At 36.9% G+C, this 20434-nt stretch overlaps 1 protein-coding gene across 1 annotated transcript in view; it reads left to right on the plus strand.

Annotated features, from left to right (window-relative positions):
- Window positions 1-19157, plus strand: part of gna12a (guanine nucleotide binding protein (G protein) alpha 12a) — a 32376-nt gene extending 13219 nt beyond the window's left edge. The window contains exons 3-4 of the mRNA XM_079630626.1: window positions 15720-15770; window positions 16463-19157. Coding sequence (XP_079486752.1) covers window positions 15720-15770; window positions 16463-17032 — 621 coding nt within the window. The 3' untranslated portion in view covers window positions 17033-19157. The remainder of the gene's footprint in view (window positions 1-15719; window positions 15771-16462) is intronic.
- Window positions 19158-20434: the final 1277 nt, after the last annotated feature.

Genomic DNA, 20434 nt, shown 5'->3' on the forward strand with positions numbered 1-20434 from the left:
TTAAATGAGGAAAATTTTAACTGAGGAAATTTAAAATGAGGAAGACTGGCTTTAATGTGTTTGAGACTTGCACATTAACATAGAAAAAAACTAAGAAAATGGATTGTATGGATTGTCAGTAAGGGTGCCAAAATCCCAAGACTTACCATTAGCGGGAAGGCGGCTCTTGCTTGAAGGCTGCGGAGAGTTCATGGACAGGAAGTCTGTATTGCTGCTTTGTTAAAGGCTGATGCCGCTGCCCCTCCAAGAAACCACACTAGATCTCACGGCCCAGACCAGCAGATCTGTATGAGCAATGCAGCTTCACAGCTGTTGAGTCAGAGCCATTATAAATTCCTTCCTGGCAAACTCACCATAATCTTCACATACGCACAAAAAAGGGTGGCTCGCTTGTATATCAAGTAAAGTGAGACACTGTTGAATAATCATTATAAAACTTCTCGAATATTTGTATGATTTATAGGAAAGCTTAATTCAGTTCAAATTAAGGTATTTGGTTTGAAACCGAAAACAAAAATTGAGTAATCACAAAGTTACAGTATTGGCTGAGGCTGTGAATCCACCACTGGGTGATTGTCCCAGAGATCGTGGTTTGTATTTTGGATCATATTTCTTCTCAAAATAAACAGAAAAAAGGACATTATATTTTGCATAAAGAAAATAGAGCCATTAAAGGGATAGTTCACCTAAAAATTTAAATTAGCCCATGATTTACTCACCCTCAAGCCATCCTAGGTGTATATGACATTCTTCTTTCAGACGAATACAATCGGAGTTATATTAAAAAATGTCCTGGCTAATCCAAGATTTATAATGGCAGTGAATGGCCATCTGTAAGATGCTAGTTATTTTAGTTGATAGTTATAAATATGTATATTTTTCTTCCATAAACCCATCACTTGGCTTCAGAAGGCTTTTATTAACTCCCCAGAGTTAATGATAACTTTAATAACATTTTTGGGATTCAAATTTAGGGCTCTCATTCACTGTCATTTTATTAGCCAGGACATTTTTTGATATAGGCCTAACTCTGATTGTATTAATCTTAAATAAGAATGTCTTATACACCTAGGATTGCTTGAGGGTGTGTAAATCGATGGGTACATTTTTGGTTGAACTCTCCTTTTAAGAATGTGACATTATTTTAATACATTATACATTATTTTGTGGCATTGTGACATTATTTTCAGTACAGTACATTACACAATGAATTATTAAAAAAAAAAGAGTTGGAAATGAAATGCACAAAAGTCAGTTTCTGTAACAAAAATCTTAAAAAACTTTATATTTATTTATATATTTAAAATAAAGTCGCACTTGCAATATAAGTTTGTGAGATCTATAGTATAAATATACATAATATACAAATCTCATTATGTTTCTGATTTCTCATAATTGTTACTTTATATAGTATGTCACATTACTTTTTTGTAAACTTTATTTCATAATTAGCCTATCTTTTTTTTTTACCTTTTACAGGCTTCCATAGAAATATAACCTAGATATGTTCTTGACATGGTATTATTATCATCTTATATTTTGTTGTTGTTGTTGTTGGAAGCTCGCTGGGATTTTGCCAGCGAAAGAATCTGCAGGAGTAATGATGTCTATTTGTGCAAGAGAGGGAGGGCTGTGTCATTTACACAGAACCTTCCCAAAGAACAGTGGGCTTGTCCTGCGAGCTTCAGCACATATAACCACACAGAACATCGTTATATACCATTCCATTAGTGAGCTTGTTATCTCATGTACACAAAGAGCAGAAATTAAGACATTTTTCAGGTTTCACACATCCGCCCTGCATAAGAACATTTCAGGTCGAGCCCCAAGAAAGATATCTCTGCCGCTACCCAAGAGCTGGGCGGCATTCAACATTCCTCAGGGAGATTGATGTTGCTGGGATGTGTCTTAAATTCCTCACGGCTGAAAATAAGATGGGTGCTGGTAAGCTTCTTGTTACCCAACTTTTTCTGTACGAGAGATGTTTTAATGAGATTCCTGGCAACAGACCGAGCGACCGTGCTGTGCACATTGTTACCCAGAAACAACAATTTTAAGGATGATCTTTAGTAGTTTACGACGCCTGCTGGCGGTCTCGCCAGGTCTGGGCCTGTCTCCCTCTATTTTTCTGTTTCCACTCTGTAAATGTGGGGACCATTTGAATTGTTTGATGGTTTTAGAGGGCCAATCCAAAATATATAAAGTGAATCCATACAGAGGAAGGGTGTATTTGTTTACTGAGCGAGCTAGGAGCGATGGCTTATAGCAGAACATAAGCCGTCCTCAGAAGCGTTGGAGATAAGCAGAACAGCTCACATTCCTGAGCAGCTGCAGAGAAGATCTCCAGAGACCGGTCCACCTCCCCAATAATACACTCAGCCTAGACATCAGCACAACACAAACACAATGGGGGAAGAAAAAAACTAGAAGCCAATGCATGGCTATTTCTGTCAAAAGCTAGTACTAGTACTTATATATGTTTATTTTTATTATTATTTAAAGGAGTGGTTTACTCATAATGACATATACATTTACTCACCCACGTGCGGTTCCAAACCCATTTTGAAACCCATTTTATTTTCTGTGGTTAACTTACATTTTTCAGACGAGCATCTTAAAGTGCTTATTTGAAAATATGCATCTGGTAATGAGTTGAAATAGGGATGAAAAGTGCAGCTTTAACATTATGCTGAACTTCTCCTTCTCCAGTGGAATTTTTTTAACCTTTATTTACTCAAGGCAAAATAAGTAAAAAATCAACCTTAACAAGATCAACTGAAATTCACTGTTTCAACACTTCAAAATTCAGATTCAACTTCTTATTTGAAGTATGATATTATGATTTGGTACTATTATTGACAATTACATGCATTTCATTTTGTAAAAGAAAAAAGAAGTGCTCATGGAGGCAGTATTCTCTGTAAAACTGCTTTGGAACAATATTTATACTCACTTTTTAAAGGATAATTCCGGTATTTAACACCTTGAGTCTATATTGTAGTTTGTTTTGGATGAACAAGAGGGGTGAACAACATTTTTTTGACAATGGTTCCTCTCTCGAGTTTTTGACTATAAAAGAATTGGCCATGGACCCATTTAACATTGGAGTCAATGGGCATGTCCGAAAATGTCATTAAAACAACCTTTAACATTAGTTTTCAAAACTGTGCAACTCACCGAGTGATTAGTGATGTTAGTTGATGTTCCAGAAACAAAAAGTGTTGCGAAATACAGTTTCTGTCGTGTTTTATTCGTCATTTTGTAAAATCCCATTGAATTCTGTTGAAGGACTGAGTTCTCGTTAATATAAATGCGCTACTGGAAACGGAAAGGGGGCTTTTTACATTTGGTCGATGTAGTCTTTTTGCTCGCTTCCGTTTCTCATAAGGCTAGCGAGCAGAGCAACTGTGCTCCGGGAGAGTAAGCGAAATTAACAAACAAAACCTTGAAAATATTGAAAGACGAAGTTGAACTCGACTGTGACCGTGAGTGTCCCGCGAGACATAAACATCGGTTATCGCCATCAAGTGGTCGGGAGTGTGCTAACGCTTCAGATTCAAATATTGAGAGGAAGATACACAGTTGTGAAGTGTCTGAAAAAATAGTTCCACTATAGCAAAATAAACGGATTGGAATCATATATTGCGACGATATATTGTTTATAATCATCAACGAACACCACTAACCACTCGGTGAGTTTAACAGTTTTGTAAACGAACATTATTGGCTGTTTTAATGACATTTTCGGACATGCCCATTGACTCCAATGTTAAATGGGTCCATGGCCAATTCTATTATAGTCAAAAACTCGAGAGAGGAACCATTGTCAAAAAAATGTTGTCCACCACTCTTGTTCATCCAAAACAAACTACAATATAGACTCAAGGTGTTAAATACCGGAATTATCCTTTAAGAATGAAACAAATAAAAATGGATTGAACTACTTTTTTTTTCAGGTCTATACAGCTAGCTAGGTATGTGCTATGTCACTGAAAATAATGTTTTTTAGTGCCATCAAGTTGTAGTTTCATGTAACAGCTGCAGGTCTAGGCATGTGACCAAAAGCGAAAATCTTGGTTGGCCAGTTTTATTTACAGTGCGATAGAACGATATAAAAAAGTTCACTGTCAGAATTATACAAAGAAATTTTTTCCCCCAATAAAATGTAAATACATTTTTTTCACACATTCTAAATAGGATTTTATACATAAAAGTTCCCGTTATGGACGATTAGGAAGGGCGTTTAGGAAAGGTTATGCCGTTTAGGAAGGGGGTCCCCTTGGATGCTTGTGCAAAAATTAGTTAGTAATTAGTAAATGATGACAGCATTTTCATTTACTATTCCTTTAAATCCTTTTGAATCAGTACAGTTGTATGTTTCATAATATAGATCTCATTGTGGATATCTTCCATTTTTGGCTTGTGACATCTCAATTTGTATCGGCACCTCTCTAGACTTTGCACTTTTGTCAATCCTCTCTTCTTGTTGAATCAATCTGGCTTCTCCCTCCAGCGGATGTGGCTGCGATTACTGCTGAGCGTTTGTGGCCGCTGGAGTCGAGTATGCTTAGTCAATTTTTGCCTGGTTTTTACACACTCTGTAATTAAAGCAAATCCACACAAGAGTGTGTGCAATAAGCAATAATATAAGTGCTGAGCTGTGGGAGAAGTTTTCTCGCTGAGTCCCACCACTCCTTTGGCTGTGGCCAGGGTAAATAATGCCTTATTGTTGCACAGTTGACTCCCGGTCAACGGGTAACACTCTCCACCCCGGAACACAGCCAGACTTATTCACACAGCTGGGATATAGACACTGTACTGGGACATTCATAGCAGAGTCCGGTTTGAAATGTATGAATAAATGGAGGAAACGCAGACACAATGTCATTCATGGTTCAGAGAGGGTTACGGTTAATTACTGCAGTTAATCGCTAGTGGCAAGATTGATGAAGGCATACTGACCAGATGTTTTGTGGGTTTTGGCCGAGAGATTTGCTAAGATCATTTCCAGAAAACATTTTATTAATTCCTCGTTTTTCCCCCCAATTTATTTACAGAGAGCAAGAAAAAGCACATAATGAGGGAGATGTAGACATTAGATAAATAGCTTTGCTACTAAATGGCTTCATGACATTATTGCTACTTTCAAACCTCAATTGTTTGTGTTCATCCACTGAATTGTTTCACATAGCTAATCTATAAAAATAGCTTTAAAAAATACTTCCCCTCGGTTTAGGGCATCCAGTAATGAGATGAAAATAGACATGCATATTTCCCTATATTTGAATATCTGTTATGTAACACTTTTCCAAACACATACTGGATATGTATGATTGGTGGAAATGTACTACAATGCATCTTTGATGCATCTCACTTCTGTTCTTCTGAGGCAAACAGAATAGTGTTTTCTTGCAGATTAATGCTTTACTTGCAGTAGGAATCTTACAAACCAAATGTGTGGGTAATATTTCACCCTCAAACCATCGGAAAAAGTAATTAATTATATTTTGCATAAAGACAAACAATTTTTTTGCATTGTGACAATGTAAATCGTGTAAACACACAGCTTGCATATGCTTACTCCACAAACTAACATTTAGCACATAAATATACAAGAAGATAATGTTAACGGCATTTTCTTGCCGCATTTGTCTGCGCTGTTGTGTTCTTTTCTCAGCCTTGATGATGTGTAGCACTGCAAGTTGTCGTAGGAGATTTTGTCTCTCAGCGTTCAGTTTCTTTAATTGCATAACCTATACATCTACATTCCATTTCCGTTATAACGAAACCCACGACACACCTCACAAACACAGCTCCAGTTGTTGCATTGTTGAATGCCGCGCTTAAATTATGTCGCTGTTGGCCGGCTTTAGGCCCCGATATACTCACAGCGAAGTACTTTTTCCTTCTTCGCTTAGGGATGAAACAAAGTTCAAAAGACATGAGCAGCAATATGCTGTTACCAATCATTCATATGACAAACATTTTAGAAAATAGAATAGCATGCATTTTTTAAATAAAGCATAAGAAAAGCATCATGGATATGTTTGCACGAGCTCTGCAATTCGGCACTCTAGTAAAGTTACGTCACGTTTATTTATAGCACTTTATACAATGGATGGCTTAAAATGAAGCAAACAGTGTCAGTGACTTGTTTCTTCAGAAGTACAACTTTTTCTATTATAAAGCAGCTCTCCAAAGTGTTCATGTTTTCACTCCCGGATATCTGACCTCAATGGGCTGAACAGGAGAAATTAACCGGAAAAGATTTCCACATCAAAAAAGGCGCTCTGCACACATCTACCTATTGCGTAATCGCCACGGACCAATGGCAGTACAAAAGTGTTTATTAGCCGTAGCAAACTTTCCATAAAGTTAGCATTGGCAAGATGTTTCGAACGCCCAATTTTGGCCTGATTTTGTTCGAAATTACGTCACATCAGTTCGTTCTTCGATTTCGCCTGAAGTACATCGGAGCCTTTATGTCACTTCAGAGTTCCTAAAGGCGGTGTGAATGCAACCAGGAAAATGTCCCTAGGGAAACTATAGTTCTCAGGCGACCGAGATCACTGTTTGTGCTGCTAAACATTTTTGAATTTGCATTAATTTATAGATCAGCCCCTCTTATCTAAAATGACTTAAACATAAGAAACACAGAGACACAAACAGTTAATTTGGTCAAAAAACATAATTTATAGACCTTGACCTGCAATCCAACATCTCAAACAGCACTAAAATCAATGTTCCCAGATTCCTATCATTCCTACATCCCCTTTCTTCCTTCTTTTCTGGCCGTCATGTCCTCGCAACATCACTATAACCCCTCATTTCTCAGGAGGCATAATAGAAGTGACAGCGCAGAAAGGCTTTTGACTCTGAGAGGTGTCACTGGTGCATTCAGCCATATTTCTTCGACTGGCTTGTCATCTGTCATGTGCTATCTGTAGACAGACTGTCAGGAGCGATAAATGCATGCTCATTTTGGCCTGCTCCTCCAGTGTCCTATCTGTCTGTCTGCCCTATCTAGGCCATTATAGTACAACTTAGTCAAAGTACTCCACAGGCATTGCTGAGGTTTGATATGACCATGACAAACACTTCCATTGCCTTGACATGCCTAGGCTGGAGATTATACACCTATCAAGTGGCCTATCAAGGTTATTTCACTTCTTATAATGGAAATGAAAGGTTTGCGCATGTGTCTGCAGGTGGTTTCCAGTCTAAACTCCCATTCTTAAGTTTGAAATATCATACTGTGATAATTCCTTAAAAAAAAAATCTTGCCACAATGATTTTGGAATTATTTTTTTGTCTTTTAAAGAAAGATCTTATTTACTTTTATCCAAAAGCTTAGTCTTTTTTTTGTCCAATAAATAAATAAATCAGGATAGTAAAAATAATTGCATTTTTTTATTATTATAAATATTTGGTTATGTCAAAGAGGCTTGTACCCAGCAAAATTTTAATTATGTCATAATTTACTCATTAACATTAAACATAAAACAACATAAAAACATTAAACAACTTTCTTTGATCTGTGTGAACGCTATAGGAAACTTTTTGAGGTATGTACTGTAGATTTTAGGTAATACTAGACATTTCAATCTGCAAAAGGACATCTTTTTGAGTCTAATCTTTTCAATTAATTGAATTATTTGTTTGTCAGTCTAAATGGTTTGTTCATAAATAGTTTTTCAAGTTCATCTCACAGTCTAAGGGATTCGTTCACAATGGTTATTAGTTTATAAGATTATCAGTGAATAACAATAGAATGGAAAATAGTCATGTGGATCACTTTTATGGGGCCTTATTGAAGCTCCCCTGTTTTCAACTTTGATAATAATAATAAATGTGTTTTGAGCATCAAATCAGCATATTAGAATGATTTCTGAAGGATCATGTGACAAGACTGATGCAAAAAATTCAGCACTACCTTGACAAGAATAAAGTACGTTTTAAAATGTATTAATAAAAACAGATATTTACAGATATTTAACAGACAAAATATTACTATCAGTTTTTTTTTTCTCCAATAAATGCAGCCTTAGCGAGCAAACATAAAAAAAAAAACTTTTGAACTGCGCTACACACACACACACACACACACACACACACACACACACACACACACACACACACACACACACACACACACACACACACACACACACACACACACACACACTAACTTTAAATTCCAAAATCACAATTGCTTTCTGAAAGGTCCTCTGGGAATGATGTACTCAGAGAGACATTGAACAAATTCATATTGCTCCATCTGCATGTTCAGTAAAGCTCAGGACACAATTTAATACCACTTTCATGTCCATGAGAAAAGTGTGTGGATTAGCAATAGATATTAAGTTTTGAGCCCCTGTGAAACAGATGGCAAGTGGGCTGAAAACAGACTTTTTTCTTTTTGAAAACAGACCCATGGGGAGCAATGGAAGGGGAAAAATGGACTTAACAGGCAGCCGTGTCCTTGGATGTTTGGCTGTTGTAGAAAACATCATACACCCACACTGTTTTTTTTATTATCTCCCTCACTGTTTTTATTCCACCCGTCAGTGGTTTGTTTCCAGGCCCGTCTAGGGTCAGTCTCCCTGAGGGGCCGCCATTAGGCGAATGGATAAGATAGGAGCTGAACTGATTGAGGTGAGACACAGGAGAGAAAAGTGGGAAATGCCCACAGAGCCATAGAGTGGAGGAGGAGGAACAAACACAGCGGCACGGCTCTTAGTCTCACGCTTTTTTACACATTCTCACATTACAGAGGACTTGACAGACTGTGTCTGCTGCTGAGGTCACAGCCACAGTTCACTTAAATTGAGCTGAGGAAACGATGACACTAGAACTGCAACAACTAACCGATAAAATCAATACAAATCCATAATAAATGTTCCCTGTTGAATAGTTGGACGCTTGAAACTTGTCCCCATTGACGTATACACTTTGATTCTCTAATCTAAACGGACGCAGCAGTTTTCATTTTTGCAAATCATACATTATTACAAGGAAAAATATTAACACACGAGGGAAATCATTGTAGTGTTCATGAAGATGTGAAAAAATAAGCATAAATCTAGCTTACACATTTACCCAAATTATTATACGCCTTTAACCGAAGCTTATTTGGTTGGGTTTCTCCCATCATCCCCATACAATGTCACTTCTCTGTCTTTTACGGCCCTGACGAGAACGTCGGTCTCCTCGGCTGTGAATCGCTCCTGGCGTGCGCTGGCAAACCCGCCGTTATTATAGCAATCCGCCATGGAACAAGCGCGCCTGCTCTTAAATGGGAATGTGAGAGGACGCTCTGATTGGTTTATTGCACGTTACGCCCAAACCACACCTATGAATAATGAAGCTACTTCAGACCAACCCATTTTAGATTTGCGTCGAGCGCAAGAGCCATTTATCCCGCCGGTATAATAGCAACAGCGCGCGGGATCCGCCCACAAAGTTACTTGCGTTTCGCGTTTGATACTTGCGTTTCAGATCGTTAAAATAGGGCCCATTATCTGACAAGTATGAAGCAATAATTTTGTCCTTTTGATTAAAATTGGTTGTGTGACATTAAATGTAATGTTTAGAATAAATCTATTTATAATCATAAAATCGTGTAATTATATTTTTATAAGAACATGCACATTACTTGGAGGACAACCTAGAGCAGGATATGGAATAACATGCTTTTTCTGTGTTATTATGATTTTTTTAAATCAAAGATGTAATTGGCAGATTAATCAACAGTTTTTAGTTGTGGCCCTAGCTTACACCACATTATCTTGTGGTTCAACAGGACAGGTGTCTCCTGTTCTTTACTGATTTGAACCAGAGCAATGCATTAGATTGACAGGTTGTGCAGATCTTCTGCTTGGAAGTGACATTTCTGTCATGGTATTTGTCAGCAGTAGTTGCCATCCACTGCCACTAATGTGAGATATCAGAAACCTGTGGACAGATTTCTCAGGTCGTCTGCCCATGTGTTTGACATTTTGGCCGTTTTCTGTATTGAGCGAGCAGCAATGTGTCACATAAAGATATATATTAGATGGGGCTCTGGAGGGTACGGAGCTCCGTCAGACGCATATATGGACAGTCATGATAGACCCATCTATCAGGGTTGCTCCACTGAACTTTATCCAGGGATTAAAGTTACATGTTAATTAAAGACAATTTTAAATACATTTGAACTAAAATTATATATAGTGCTGTCAGTCATGATTAATTGCATAATTTTTATTGTGGTTAATATACAATACAGTTTAAAAGATTTGGGTCGATTGTTTTATAGAAAGAATTGAAGTCCCTTATCCTCACCAAGGTTGCATTTATTTTATCAAAAATACAGTAAAAACTGTAATATTGTGAAATATTATTACAATTTTAAAATAACTATTACATTATGTATTTAAAATGTATTACTCAAGTCTTCAGTGTCACATGATCATTCAAAAATCATTCTAATATGCTGATGTAATGCTCAAGAAACATTAATGTCAATGTTGAAAACAGATGTGTTAATATTTTGCTGAAACTGTGATACACTTTATTTCAGGATTATTTGATGAAAGTTCAAAAGATCAGCATTTATTTGAAATAGAAATCTTTTGTAACATTGTAAATGTCTTATTATACTGTCACTTTTGATCAATTTAATGCATCCTTGTTGAATAAAGTCATTAATTTCTTACTAACCCTGAACTTTTGAACGGTAGTGTACATAAATAATCAGCGTTAACATACACAATTCTAGTCTTTTGTTTCTAGGAGCACAGCTCATGTTATTGCTAACATACCTCTGGCATAATGTAAGTCCATACACTCATCCATTTTCCTTCTTCTGGTCTCCTCCAAACCCAAAAATCTTAATACGAGTCTATCCGCAAAGATAAAAGGCAAGGTGTACGGTTACAGCTAGATCAACAGTGTGGGAGCAGCCCGAGGTTCTGTGAAGTTCTGGAGGTGAAGGAGCTCCATGTGGGGGATTAATATGAGTTCTCTTCTCGCATCCAAACCAAACAGGCAATCCCACTCCAAGGACCGGGAAATCAAACTCTGTTTGTTTTGCGTGAGGATTATTTACATAGTCTGATATTTACGGAGGCGAGGGCAGACATCGTCACTACAGAAGAAGAGGGATTTTTTTTCTGACTGAAATAAACAGAAATGAATCTGGAAGTTTTGCTCTGGTCTTGATATTCGGTAACACTTTACAATTAATTAACTAACAATGGGCAATACATTTGTTACAGCATTTATTATTCTTTGTTAATGCTATTTGAAATATAACTTCTTATGTTAACAGATACAACTTTTGATTTTTATAATGCATTAATAAATGTGTCTGCCACTGAATAAAAAAATTAAAAAGGTAATTGCGATTTAATTCATCTCACAATTCTGACTTTTTTCCTCACAATTGTGTGATATAAACTGGCAATTGTGGGTTATAAAGTCAGAATTGCGTAATGTAAAGTCAGAATTGCGAGTTCTCACAATTCAAACTTTTTTTAAAACGAGTTATAAAGTCCAATTCTGAGGGGGGGGGGGGGGACTTTTTCTCAAATGCGAGTATATATCTCACAATTCTGACTTAATAACACAATTGTGAGTTTATATCTTGCAATTCTGACTTTATAACACAAAGTGAGTTTATATCTCGCAATTCTGAGAAAAAAGGTCATAATTGTGAAATAAAAAGTCACAATACCTTTTTTATTTTTTATTCTCTGGTGGAAACAAGCTTCCATAAGTAAATGTTAAAATGAACATTAACTAAGATGAATAAATGCTTTAGAAATATTTTTGCCTTTGTTAAATAATGTTAACAAATGGAACCTTATTGTAAAGTGTTACCTGACATTTTTGACATTTCCATCATCATTTACTCTTTCTTTCTTCCATGGAGAAGATATTTTGCAGAATGTCTAAGCTCCTTTTTTCCAAACAGAATGAATGTGGACACGGGTTTTCAAGCTCCCAAAATGATAATATTTTGTATTAAAAGTCCTCTGAAGCTATACATGTTAAATTTGTGGGATGAACCAAATTAAATTGAATTAATAATTTGCTGAAAATCTTTTTAAATGCTGAAATCTAATTTGCGTTAGCATTCATTTTTGCCTTTTGGACCCATTCATTTTTTACATTCTTCCAAATGTCTTTGTTTTCAATGTAAGAAAAGAAAGCCATACAGGTTTGGAATGACATGAGGACGAGCAATTTTGTATTTTAAACTATTATTGTAAACTATTCCTTTCAGCCAGCCAAACAATGTCTCCTGTGAAAAATAGGAACACACAGCTGTATTTCACTTTTCTAGGCACAATACGTTTCACACAGAGAGAAAAATGAAAACATTTGGTGATATGTCTGTTCGCAGTCACTGTGGAACGGTTATCCACCAACAAAGCACAGCTGCTGGATCTGGCAGTTAAACATCACTTTAACAGGATCGCCACTCACTGCCTAGGAAGGTTTTACTGTCAGATATAACAAAGTGTGAGGTGAAAAGAAGCCCTGATGAACTCGCTGAAGCTCTAGGAAAGTATTCATCCCTTCCACTCAGCACTATTCATATAAGCACTCTCCCAAGATGACTCTTGTGCCATTTGATTGAAACAGAGACTAAAGAAAGATTTATCAGGGCTAGTTTTATGTCATGTTCCTCTCAAAATGTTCAAAGATGTTTTCCTTTAAGGCATTTCCCTTAGTTTCTTTACGGTTAGGGTCTGTATTTGAGTCGAGGGTCACGAGGGATGCCTTTAATTGGATCTCATTTCTGCAGATCTGCTGTTTATTTGAAGAAGACTGGGGCAGAATTGTAGCGACTGAGATCACCACTGGGAAGGGAGGGGTTAAGACCTCTGAACATGGCCGTGCTCAATCATGCTTCCCCTTACTCACTGCACAAATACCCATGGGCACACTTTCCTACATTGTGCTAAAGTTGTGGCTGTGGCCTGCAAGGCCTCAGCGTAGATCTTTCCCACACTCTCAACAGGCCGTCATGTGTGCGTTGAGTTCAGATCGAGGGAGGAGGGAGACCTCAAGCTTTATTGGCCAATGGCCTGCAGCATATACTATTGTGCAGAGCAGGGACCAATCAGAGAGCTCAGAGAAGGGTCAGTCGACAGCCCTGTGCTGTAGCTCTGCTCTACTGCAGCTTCTGACTACACGGCATAGGGAGGAATTTATCAATAACATTTATATAATGGTACTTTTAAAGTTTTGTCAATAACATTACATTACGATTATTATAGAAAAGTAATTTAGTTTTGTTAGTTTTCATTCTGACTGTTTTTCACATTATTTATTTTATATGTATATTATTTTTGGGCAGCCGAGATTAATGCATTAGCTAATGTAATTTAACAGTGTTTAACACTGTTTTTAGTGCAGTCTTATGTTATTGACAACAAGGTTAATTTTCAGATAGGTTGTAAAGGTCTAAAATTAAATGGATTATTTGTCAGTTTAATTTTAGGTTTGGAGTCACGACTATTTAGTTCCCTTATTTTAATTATGTTGTTTCAATTATTTCAGATATCAAACATTCTTTATTTAGTTTTAATTTCGGACTGCTTTTGGACCTTTTTTTTTCTTTCAAAAGTCATGTAAAAAAAACATTGCTTAACAATTTAGTAATAATATGTAAAATATATAAATAAATAAATATTTTATACATTGCCCATCTAAAATAATATATTTAGACATAATATATATACTTCAAGATTGTTTTAGTGCAGAGGAATTTTTATTGTGTGTGCGTCTTCTAAGGAAAGATCAGAGACCGATAAATGCCACAGGCGCTGCTATCAGATATCTACGTGATTTCCTTCCTGTGTTACATTAAGCCTTGATGATAGTGTGCCGTGTATTTGTGTGTGTGGATCAGGTATATCCTACGTTATGGGGACAAAATGTCCCAACAAAGATGGCAATATCCGAAATCCTTGTCCTTCTGGGGACATATTTTGGTCCCCATGAGGAAAACAGCTTATAAATCATATTCAATTATTGTTATTTTTTTAAATGTAAAAATGCAGAAAGGTTTCTGTGATGGGTAGGGTTAGTCATGCGGGATAGAATATACAGTTTGTACAGGATAAAAATCATTATGTCTATGGAAATCCCCATAAAACATGGAAACCCAACGTGTGTGTGTGTGTGTGTGTGTGTGTGTGTGTGTGTGTGTGTGTGTGTGTGTGTGTGTGTTGGGCTTCAGTCTGTTATAGAGGGCCAGCGCTGTTCTACTAATCCCCTGTTTTCACACACAGCTGTTTCCTGTTGGGAACATGGGCCAGGCTAGGGGCCTTTGTGAGACACACAAACTAGAGGACACAATTTGCTTTTCCAGACAATGATCACTGAAACGCCAAGGCCATAGTGTCTGCCATCCAAAAAGCCTGCGTGAAAACAACTTTGTCAGGAAATAATGCTCAACACAGCAATTTAGTTCATCTCTCTATTTCTTCATTCTAGGGAGTCCATTCCATTAAGACAGAACATGTTTTTTTGCTGGTAAAAGTCTCCAGATATTGGGCAATAAATGCAGTTATCAGTAGATTGTGGCTTATGAAGGCAGCAGATATAATTGATTCTTGGAAGAAGAGACCCTTGTGAACATTCCGTACTGACTCTGATCACCCTGAGCTTCAGACATCTCATCAGTCAGCTTTATTTATGGATTGGGCTCTGACCTCTGGCCTGATTCTCCTGTAGTATAGGAGTGAAAGTCTGAGCTGAGTTCAAGATAACAAGCCTTCAGTCATTCTTGTGCCTGTTAATTTGTAATATTTGGAAATAATATGGTCCATTTATTACAGCCAACGTTCTGTAATGTAAAACACCCTTAATGTAATGCAGTCATGACTGTAAAATGTGTTAATGCGCACTTAAACAACTGTTGGTCCAAGGGAGCAATACTTGAGAATGATTATTCATCTCCCTACAGCACTTAATGAAGTAACAGGAGATTATAGGCATTATGTGTAAAAGCTGCGTTTTAGAGTTAACTGAAATTCTGCTGACGGGCACTGTGTGGTATGAGTGTCCCAAATAGTTCTCAGACAAAGATAGGAACATCCTGTTACTTTTAGACTTTCCATTCCTGAATTAGAACTGCTTTTGGGATCGTGTTGCCCTATTTGTTTTAATAAAATTGTAAGATTTTTAAATGTTTTTGAAAGAGTCTCTTATGCTGTTGCATGTAACAGTTCATGTTCATGTTAAGGAGGCAAACGATAAATGTGAACTTTAATCACAATATAAGCAAACAACAAAACGAAAGTAAGCGGCAGCCACCTCAAGGCCCACTGTCACTCATAAAGATAATAAAGCGTTACCGTAAATGTCCCAAGCCTGGTTTTCTCTCGTCTTCCACTGTTATCACTTCTTATTTTATCTTTCTGGAGCTCCTCTATTTAAAAAAATAAAATGATTTACTGTCACTTTTGATCAATTTAATGCATCATTGCTGTATAAAAGTATTAATTTCCTGCAACCAATAAGTATTACTGGCCCCAAATATTTTAATGGTACCTCAAGGTATGAATCCTTTAATTAATTATAGTAACTTTATAAGTTGATGCCGGACTGATTTAAAGAATATTTTTTAGTTTTTTTAGTTTGTATAAATGGGAATAAGCTGAAATGCTCTTGTTCTGTGTACAGAGTGAAACACTTATCTTTTGTGGTCTTTTTTTTTACAGAGTGAATCAGTGAAATATTTCCTGGACAACTTGGATCGGATTGGCCAACTGGTGAGTCATGATAACGCAGCATTATTTAATAGTGCCAGTTCTTCATGGTATATGACCATGCAATATAAACAAAGATAGACACCTGGAAAGAGATAGTCAGTCAGAACAGTGTTTTATTTAATGCAATGTTTCCCAGCAGAGGTGGTGGCATTGAAGACTGGAGACACTGAAAATGAAAGTAAAATGGTCTCTTTGAGATTGATATTGGCCAAGGTTGCCAAGAACACATAGTGTGTCTCATATGAGTGATAAAAAAAAGGCCTGGAAGTGTTTTGTGTGAGCATGGAAACCAAGGCCAAATACAAAACAGATACATGTTATAGTTTGGGTGGGATGTGGGCCTTTTGAAAACTGCTTCAAATATAATTTTGTCTGCCCTTGTGGCAATTTTCATTAAGGATTGTGTATTTGTGACAAAAGATTGCCTGGAAACCACTCTTATTTTTGCTTTTGATTTATTTTTATTTTACCACATAGTTCACAAAAATCCGAATGGTTAAGTTTGCAAAAAGTATAGTTTTTCTGTTTTAAGTTGCATAAGTGGGTAAAGAAGATCCTGGTAGAATGTGAAACAATAATTATTCTTGTTGATGAGAATATTTCAGATCAATTTAGCTAAAGCAAATTGTATAAAAAAACAAAAAACAAAATGTATTTATTATTGACTTTATTTACTCAACCTGTTCTTACAGAGTTATCTACCAAGCCGACAGGACATCCTATTGGCCAGGAAGGCCACCAAGGGAATTGTGGAGCATGATTTTATCATTAAAAAGATCCCTTTTAAGATGGTAGATGTGGGTGGCCAGCGCTCTCAGAGACAGAAATGGTTTCAGTGCTTTGATGGCATCACCTCCATCCTCTTCATGGTGTCCTCCAGCGAGTATGACCAGGTGCTGATGGAGGACCGGCGCACTAACCGCCTGGTGGAGTCCATGAACATCTTTGAGACCATAGTCAACAACAAGCTCTTTTCCAATGTGTCCATAATCCTCTTCCTCAACAAGATGGACCTTCTGGTGGAGAAGGTACGCAAAGTCAGCATTTGCAAGCATTTTTCCGACTTCCGGGGAGACCCTCACCGACTGGAGGACGTGCAGGCTTATCTAGTGCAGTGCTTCAACCGCAAACGTCGCAACCGCGGCAAGCCACTTTTCCACCACTTCACCACTGCCATTGACACTGAGAACATTCGCTTTGTCTTTCATGCCGTCAAAGATACAATTCTTCAGGAGAACCTTAAGGACATAATGTTGCAGTGACATTTACAGTTGTTTTGGCCATTGTTTGAGTCCAATTTCCATCCTATCGGAGGAGGAAGTGCCATCTGGACTTCTGGTGCAGGAAAAAGATCATGGTGCAAAATGTACTTTGCATCTTGTGTTAGCTGATCAAGTACTCCATTATGCAGAGCTTTATATGAGAGACATACAAAAAATGTAATGAATCTCTCTGTCATCACTCGTTTTAATTTCTTCCTGTGAAACAGGAAGTTTGAAGACACCTTAGATGGTGGAAAAGCCAACAACATTTGAGTTTGTTCATGCAAAGAAAAATTAAGCAGTTTGGTAGTTAATCATTTTGAGTATTTTCACCTCCTTTCTTAAGGATAAACTCAAACAATGCACAATAACTTTATACTGGCTCATCTCCCAAATAACATCCAAAAAATAAATGGCAAACCTGCACTGAACATCCTGCTTGGTACAAGTAGTTAATTTCATGTCATTTTACAGGTTTATTTTTTATATAATCTAACATTTAAATCACATTTTGCTTTATCGATACTTGTGAGTTTATAGATGACATGCAAAATTCTCATTAACAACTAAGCAGGGTTTTTGTACATAGAGTGAATAGCGGCTTTTGTACGTTAACTGTGTCTGCTTTTATTTGTCTCTTCACGGTAAGCTACAAGCTATGAAATTTAGAGTAGGGTCAAATCACTGGTTAAGCCTAACACCACTAACTTAAGATGAATAATGCATTAATAGTATTCTTTAAATGTCATTATTGCACAGCATATGTACTTTATGAGTATTCATATGATGTTAAGCCTCTTGAAATGTATATAACCTGTGTAGTTCATGACTCTACAAGGAGAATTACAGAGGGAGTCTACCTGATGCTGTCCAGTTCTACCATCAGCAGATGTAAAGATCTTAGTTCTTCCTTGATTTCAGCCAGGGACTGAGCTTTATTCTCTTAGGTCTTGTTGAATGGCAGCTGTGAACAGCTGTGTGCTTTTGGTTTTTAGCTGATCTGGCTACAAGAGTCCCAGGTTGCGATCCCGGACGAGCCCCCGATTTGTTGCACCCATGTTGCGGCCTATTCTTTTGAACCACTCCATGAACAGGGTGTGAAGTGACTTCCCTGAGACTCCTGCTAATGCTGAGGAGCATTTGTTGTTGGTGGTGGCACAATTTGATCTGTTTTCCAGACATCTGTTTTTGTCATCAGAGGTAGTCGCTGACTCACAGTTTCCTCGGAGGGCGAGCAGTTTCAATTTCAGTGCAGGTGTCCGCTTGTCAGAACTTTTGTTTTGCTGTTATTTTGTGTTGAGAGACAGCTTGAGATATGTTATCAAATAGTTTTCAAGTTTTAAAATGAGCATCAAGCTCTTTTCTTGAATTCTTTCTGTTTTGTGTACTGCAGTGGACACTGAGGCTCATTTATATTACAAAGCAACATTGCCAATGTGCCCTAAAGGCATTTAAATTCTGTCCTTCCTGGTAATCACTGCAGTGCCATGTTGGCTTACTGAATGTTGGCAGGAAGGGATTTGATTTGAGAAATTGGACACACCCTGAACCTTTGTCCCTGACAGCTCTTCCCAGTGGGAGCAAAACATGTGCATTTACTGGAAGATCTCTGGCTCTTGTGCACATAAAGAAGCAAAATAGATTATTTAATTCAAGGCTGTGTTCATCGTTGTTTCCTCTTTTAAGAACAAACATCCATTGGGAGAGTTTAAAATTTAAATAGCGGAAAAGAAAGACACAAGTACAAAGGCGATTAAAACTCGTAATCAAAATAAGCATATGGCATGTATTTAATTTGATATAAATTATATTTGGAGAATAATAAACAGAAACTATTTCCAATTGCGATTTTAATCTGCTGAAGATTATTTAACTACAGTATTTACATTACATTTGCTGCTCTGGTGTTTTGTCCCACTTAGGATGTCATGGGTGTCACTGTTAACATGATGTCTACTTCAAAACTCCTTTCAGAGTTTTACTGTACTTTTGTCCACTTTCATATTCTGCTTCCCTAATGTTTTACGTATCCAGTGATTGTAAAAAGTGTGAAATTCCAGATTAACTGCATTATGTGTGTTTTGTATATAAGAACTGTATAAATACAATAAAAATGTTGAGTTATGCTTTTTGCCTTGTTTTTTTTACTGCATATTGTATAACTCAATATGCATTGTAACAAATATCCTGTTTTATTTTTGGTAAAAAAAAAATAATAGCCAGCTGTGGTTGGCTGAAATTCAGTGTAAATGTTTCAGGTATTACAGGAAGGCATATTATTATCTTACAACGTATAACTGTTGGCTATATTTTATTAAGTGATAGATTATTAACATACCAATCATATTTTTTCATGTCTTGTCCTTAAAACATGGCCAACACTCATATATAGACAGTGGCCAGAGTCACACACACAAACTCTCTGATGCAAAAATAATGCAATAAACATAACAAAAAATGTACATTACTGATATGAACATAATGTCTGAGAATGTTCTTTTATTGTATTTCATCGTGGTAATTCATAGTTTATACTTATACAAAAAACATACATTATTTTAAAGTAAAATTACTCCAATGTTAAAATGTACAGCTTTTATGTGGTAAGTTACTTTTTACAATATTTTTTTCTGTATAAATATATATTTTTTACAGTATGTAGAAGTTAAAATCAGTCATAGGCAGGCTTCTGCCATGCATGTGACAGATGAATTTCCTTCCAAATACCACAGTTTGATCATACAATCAACTTTTGACGTCAACAACACCCTGTTTAAAATATCTTATGTCCGATCATAAGAATAGTTGCATTTCATTATTTGCATTTTGCATTGCTTATTCATTCCTAGGTCACAACCCCTTGTTTGAGAACAACTGATAGGCCAATAGCCTTTGTATGTTAGCAGATTATTTGGAGTCATTTATTGTTGTTTCTGCGTCTTATACTATTAGCTTCCTGATGTCTAGTTGTGTGTAAAGTTTAAATCTGCCATTTTCCCATATATGAAAAACCGAACTGTCCCCACACTGAGCATTTCCTGCACACTGCTCCGGGAGCAAGTTCAAACAGAGACAAATAAACAAAAGTTACGCAAGAGTTAAGTGCCAGAGGAAGTGTTACTCCAACTGGAGCCTGTGCTCAGTACAAGATTCTAACTTGAAGCTTAGATGCATCTTTTTCAAAACGTCACCCGTCTTTGTAGCCAGCTATTTTAGGCTTTATTGTCATATAAGAGTTGCTGAGAACTTTTCCTTTCCTGTGAGGGATCTAATGTTTGACTATGAACAAAGAGGCCCTATTATGGTAAGACGCATCTAAACAAATGTTCCCCATGTAACCCTTGAAAAAAATCCCCTGCTCAAGGAAGAAGATAATGTCTAAGCATACAAAGTGCCTTTTCT

The sequence above is a fragment of the Phoxinus phoxinus genome, assembly GCF_949152265.1.
Source record: "Phoxinus phoxinus genome assembly, chromosome: 1".
NCBI lineage: Eukaryota > Metazoa > Chordata > Actinopteri > Cypriniformes > Leuciscidae > Phoxinus > Phoxinus phoxinus.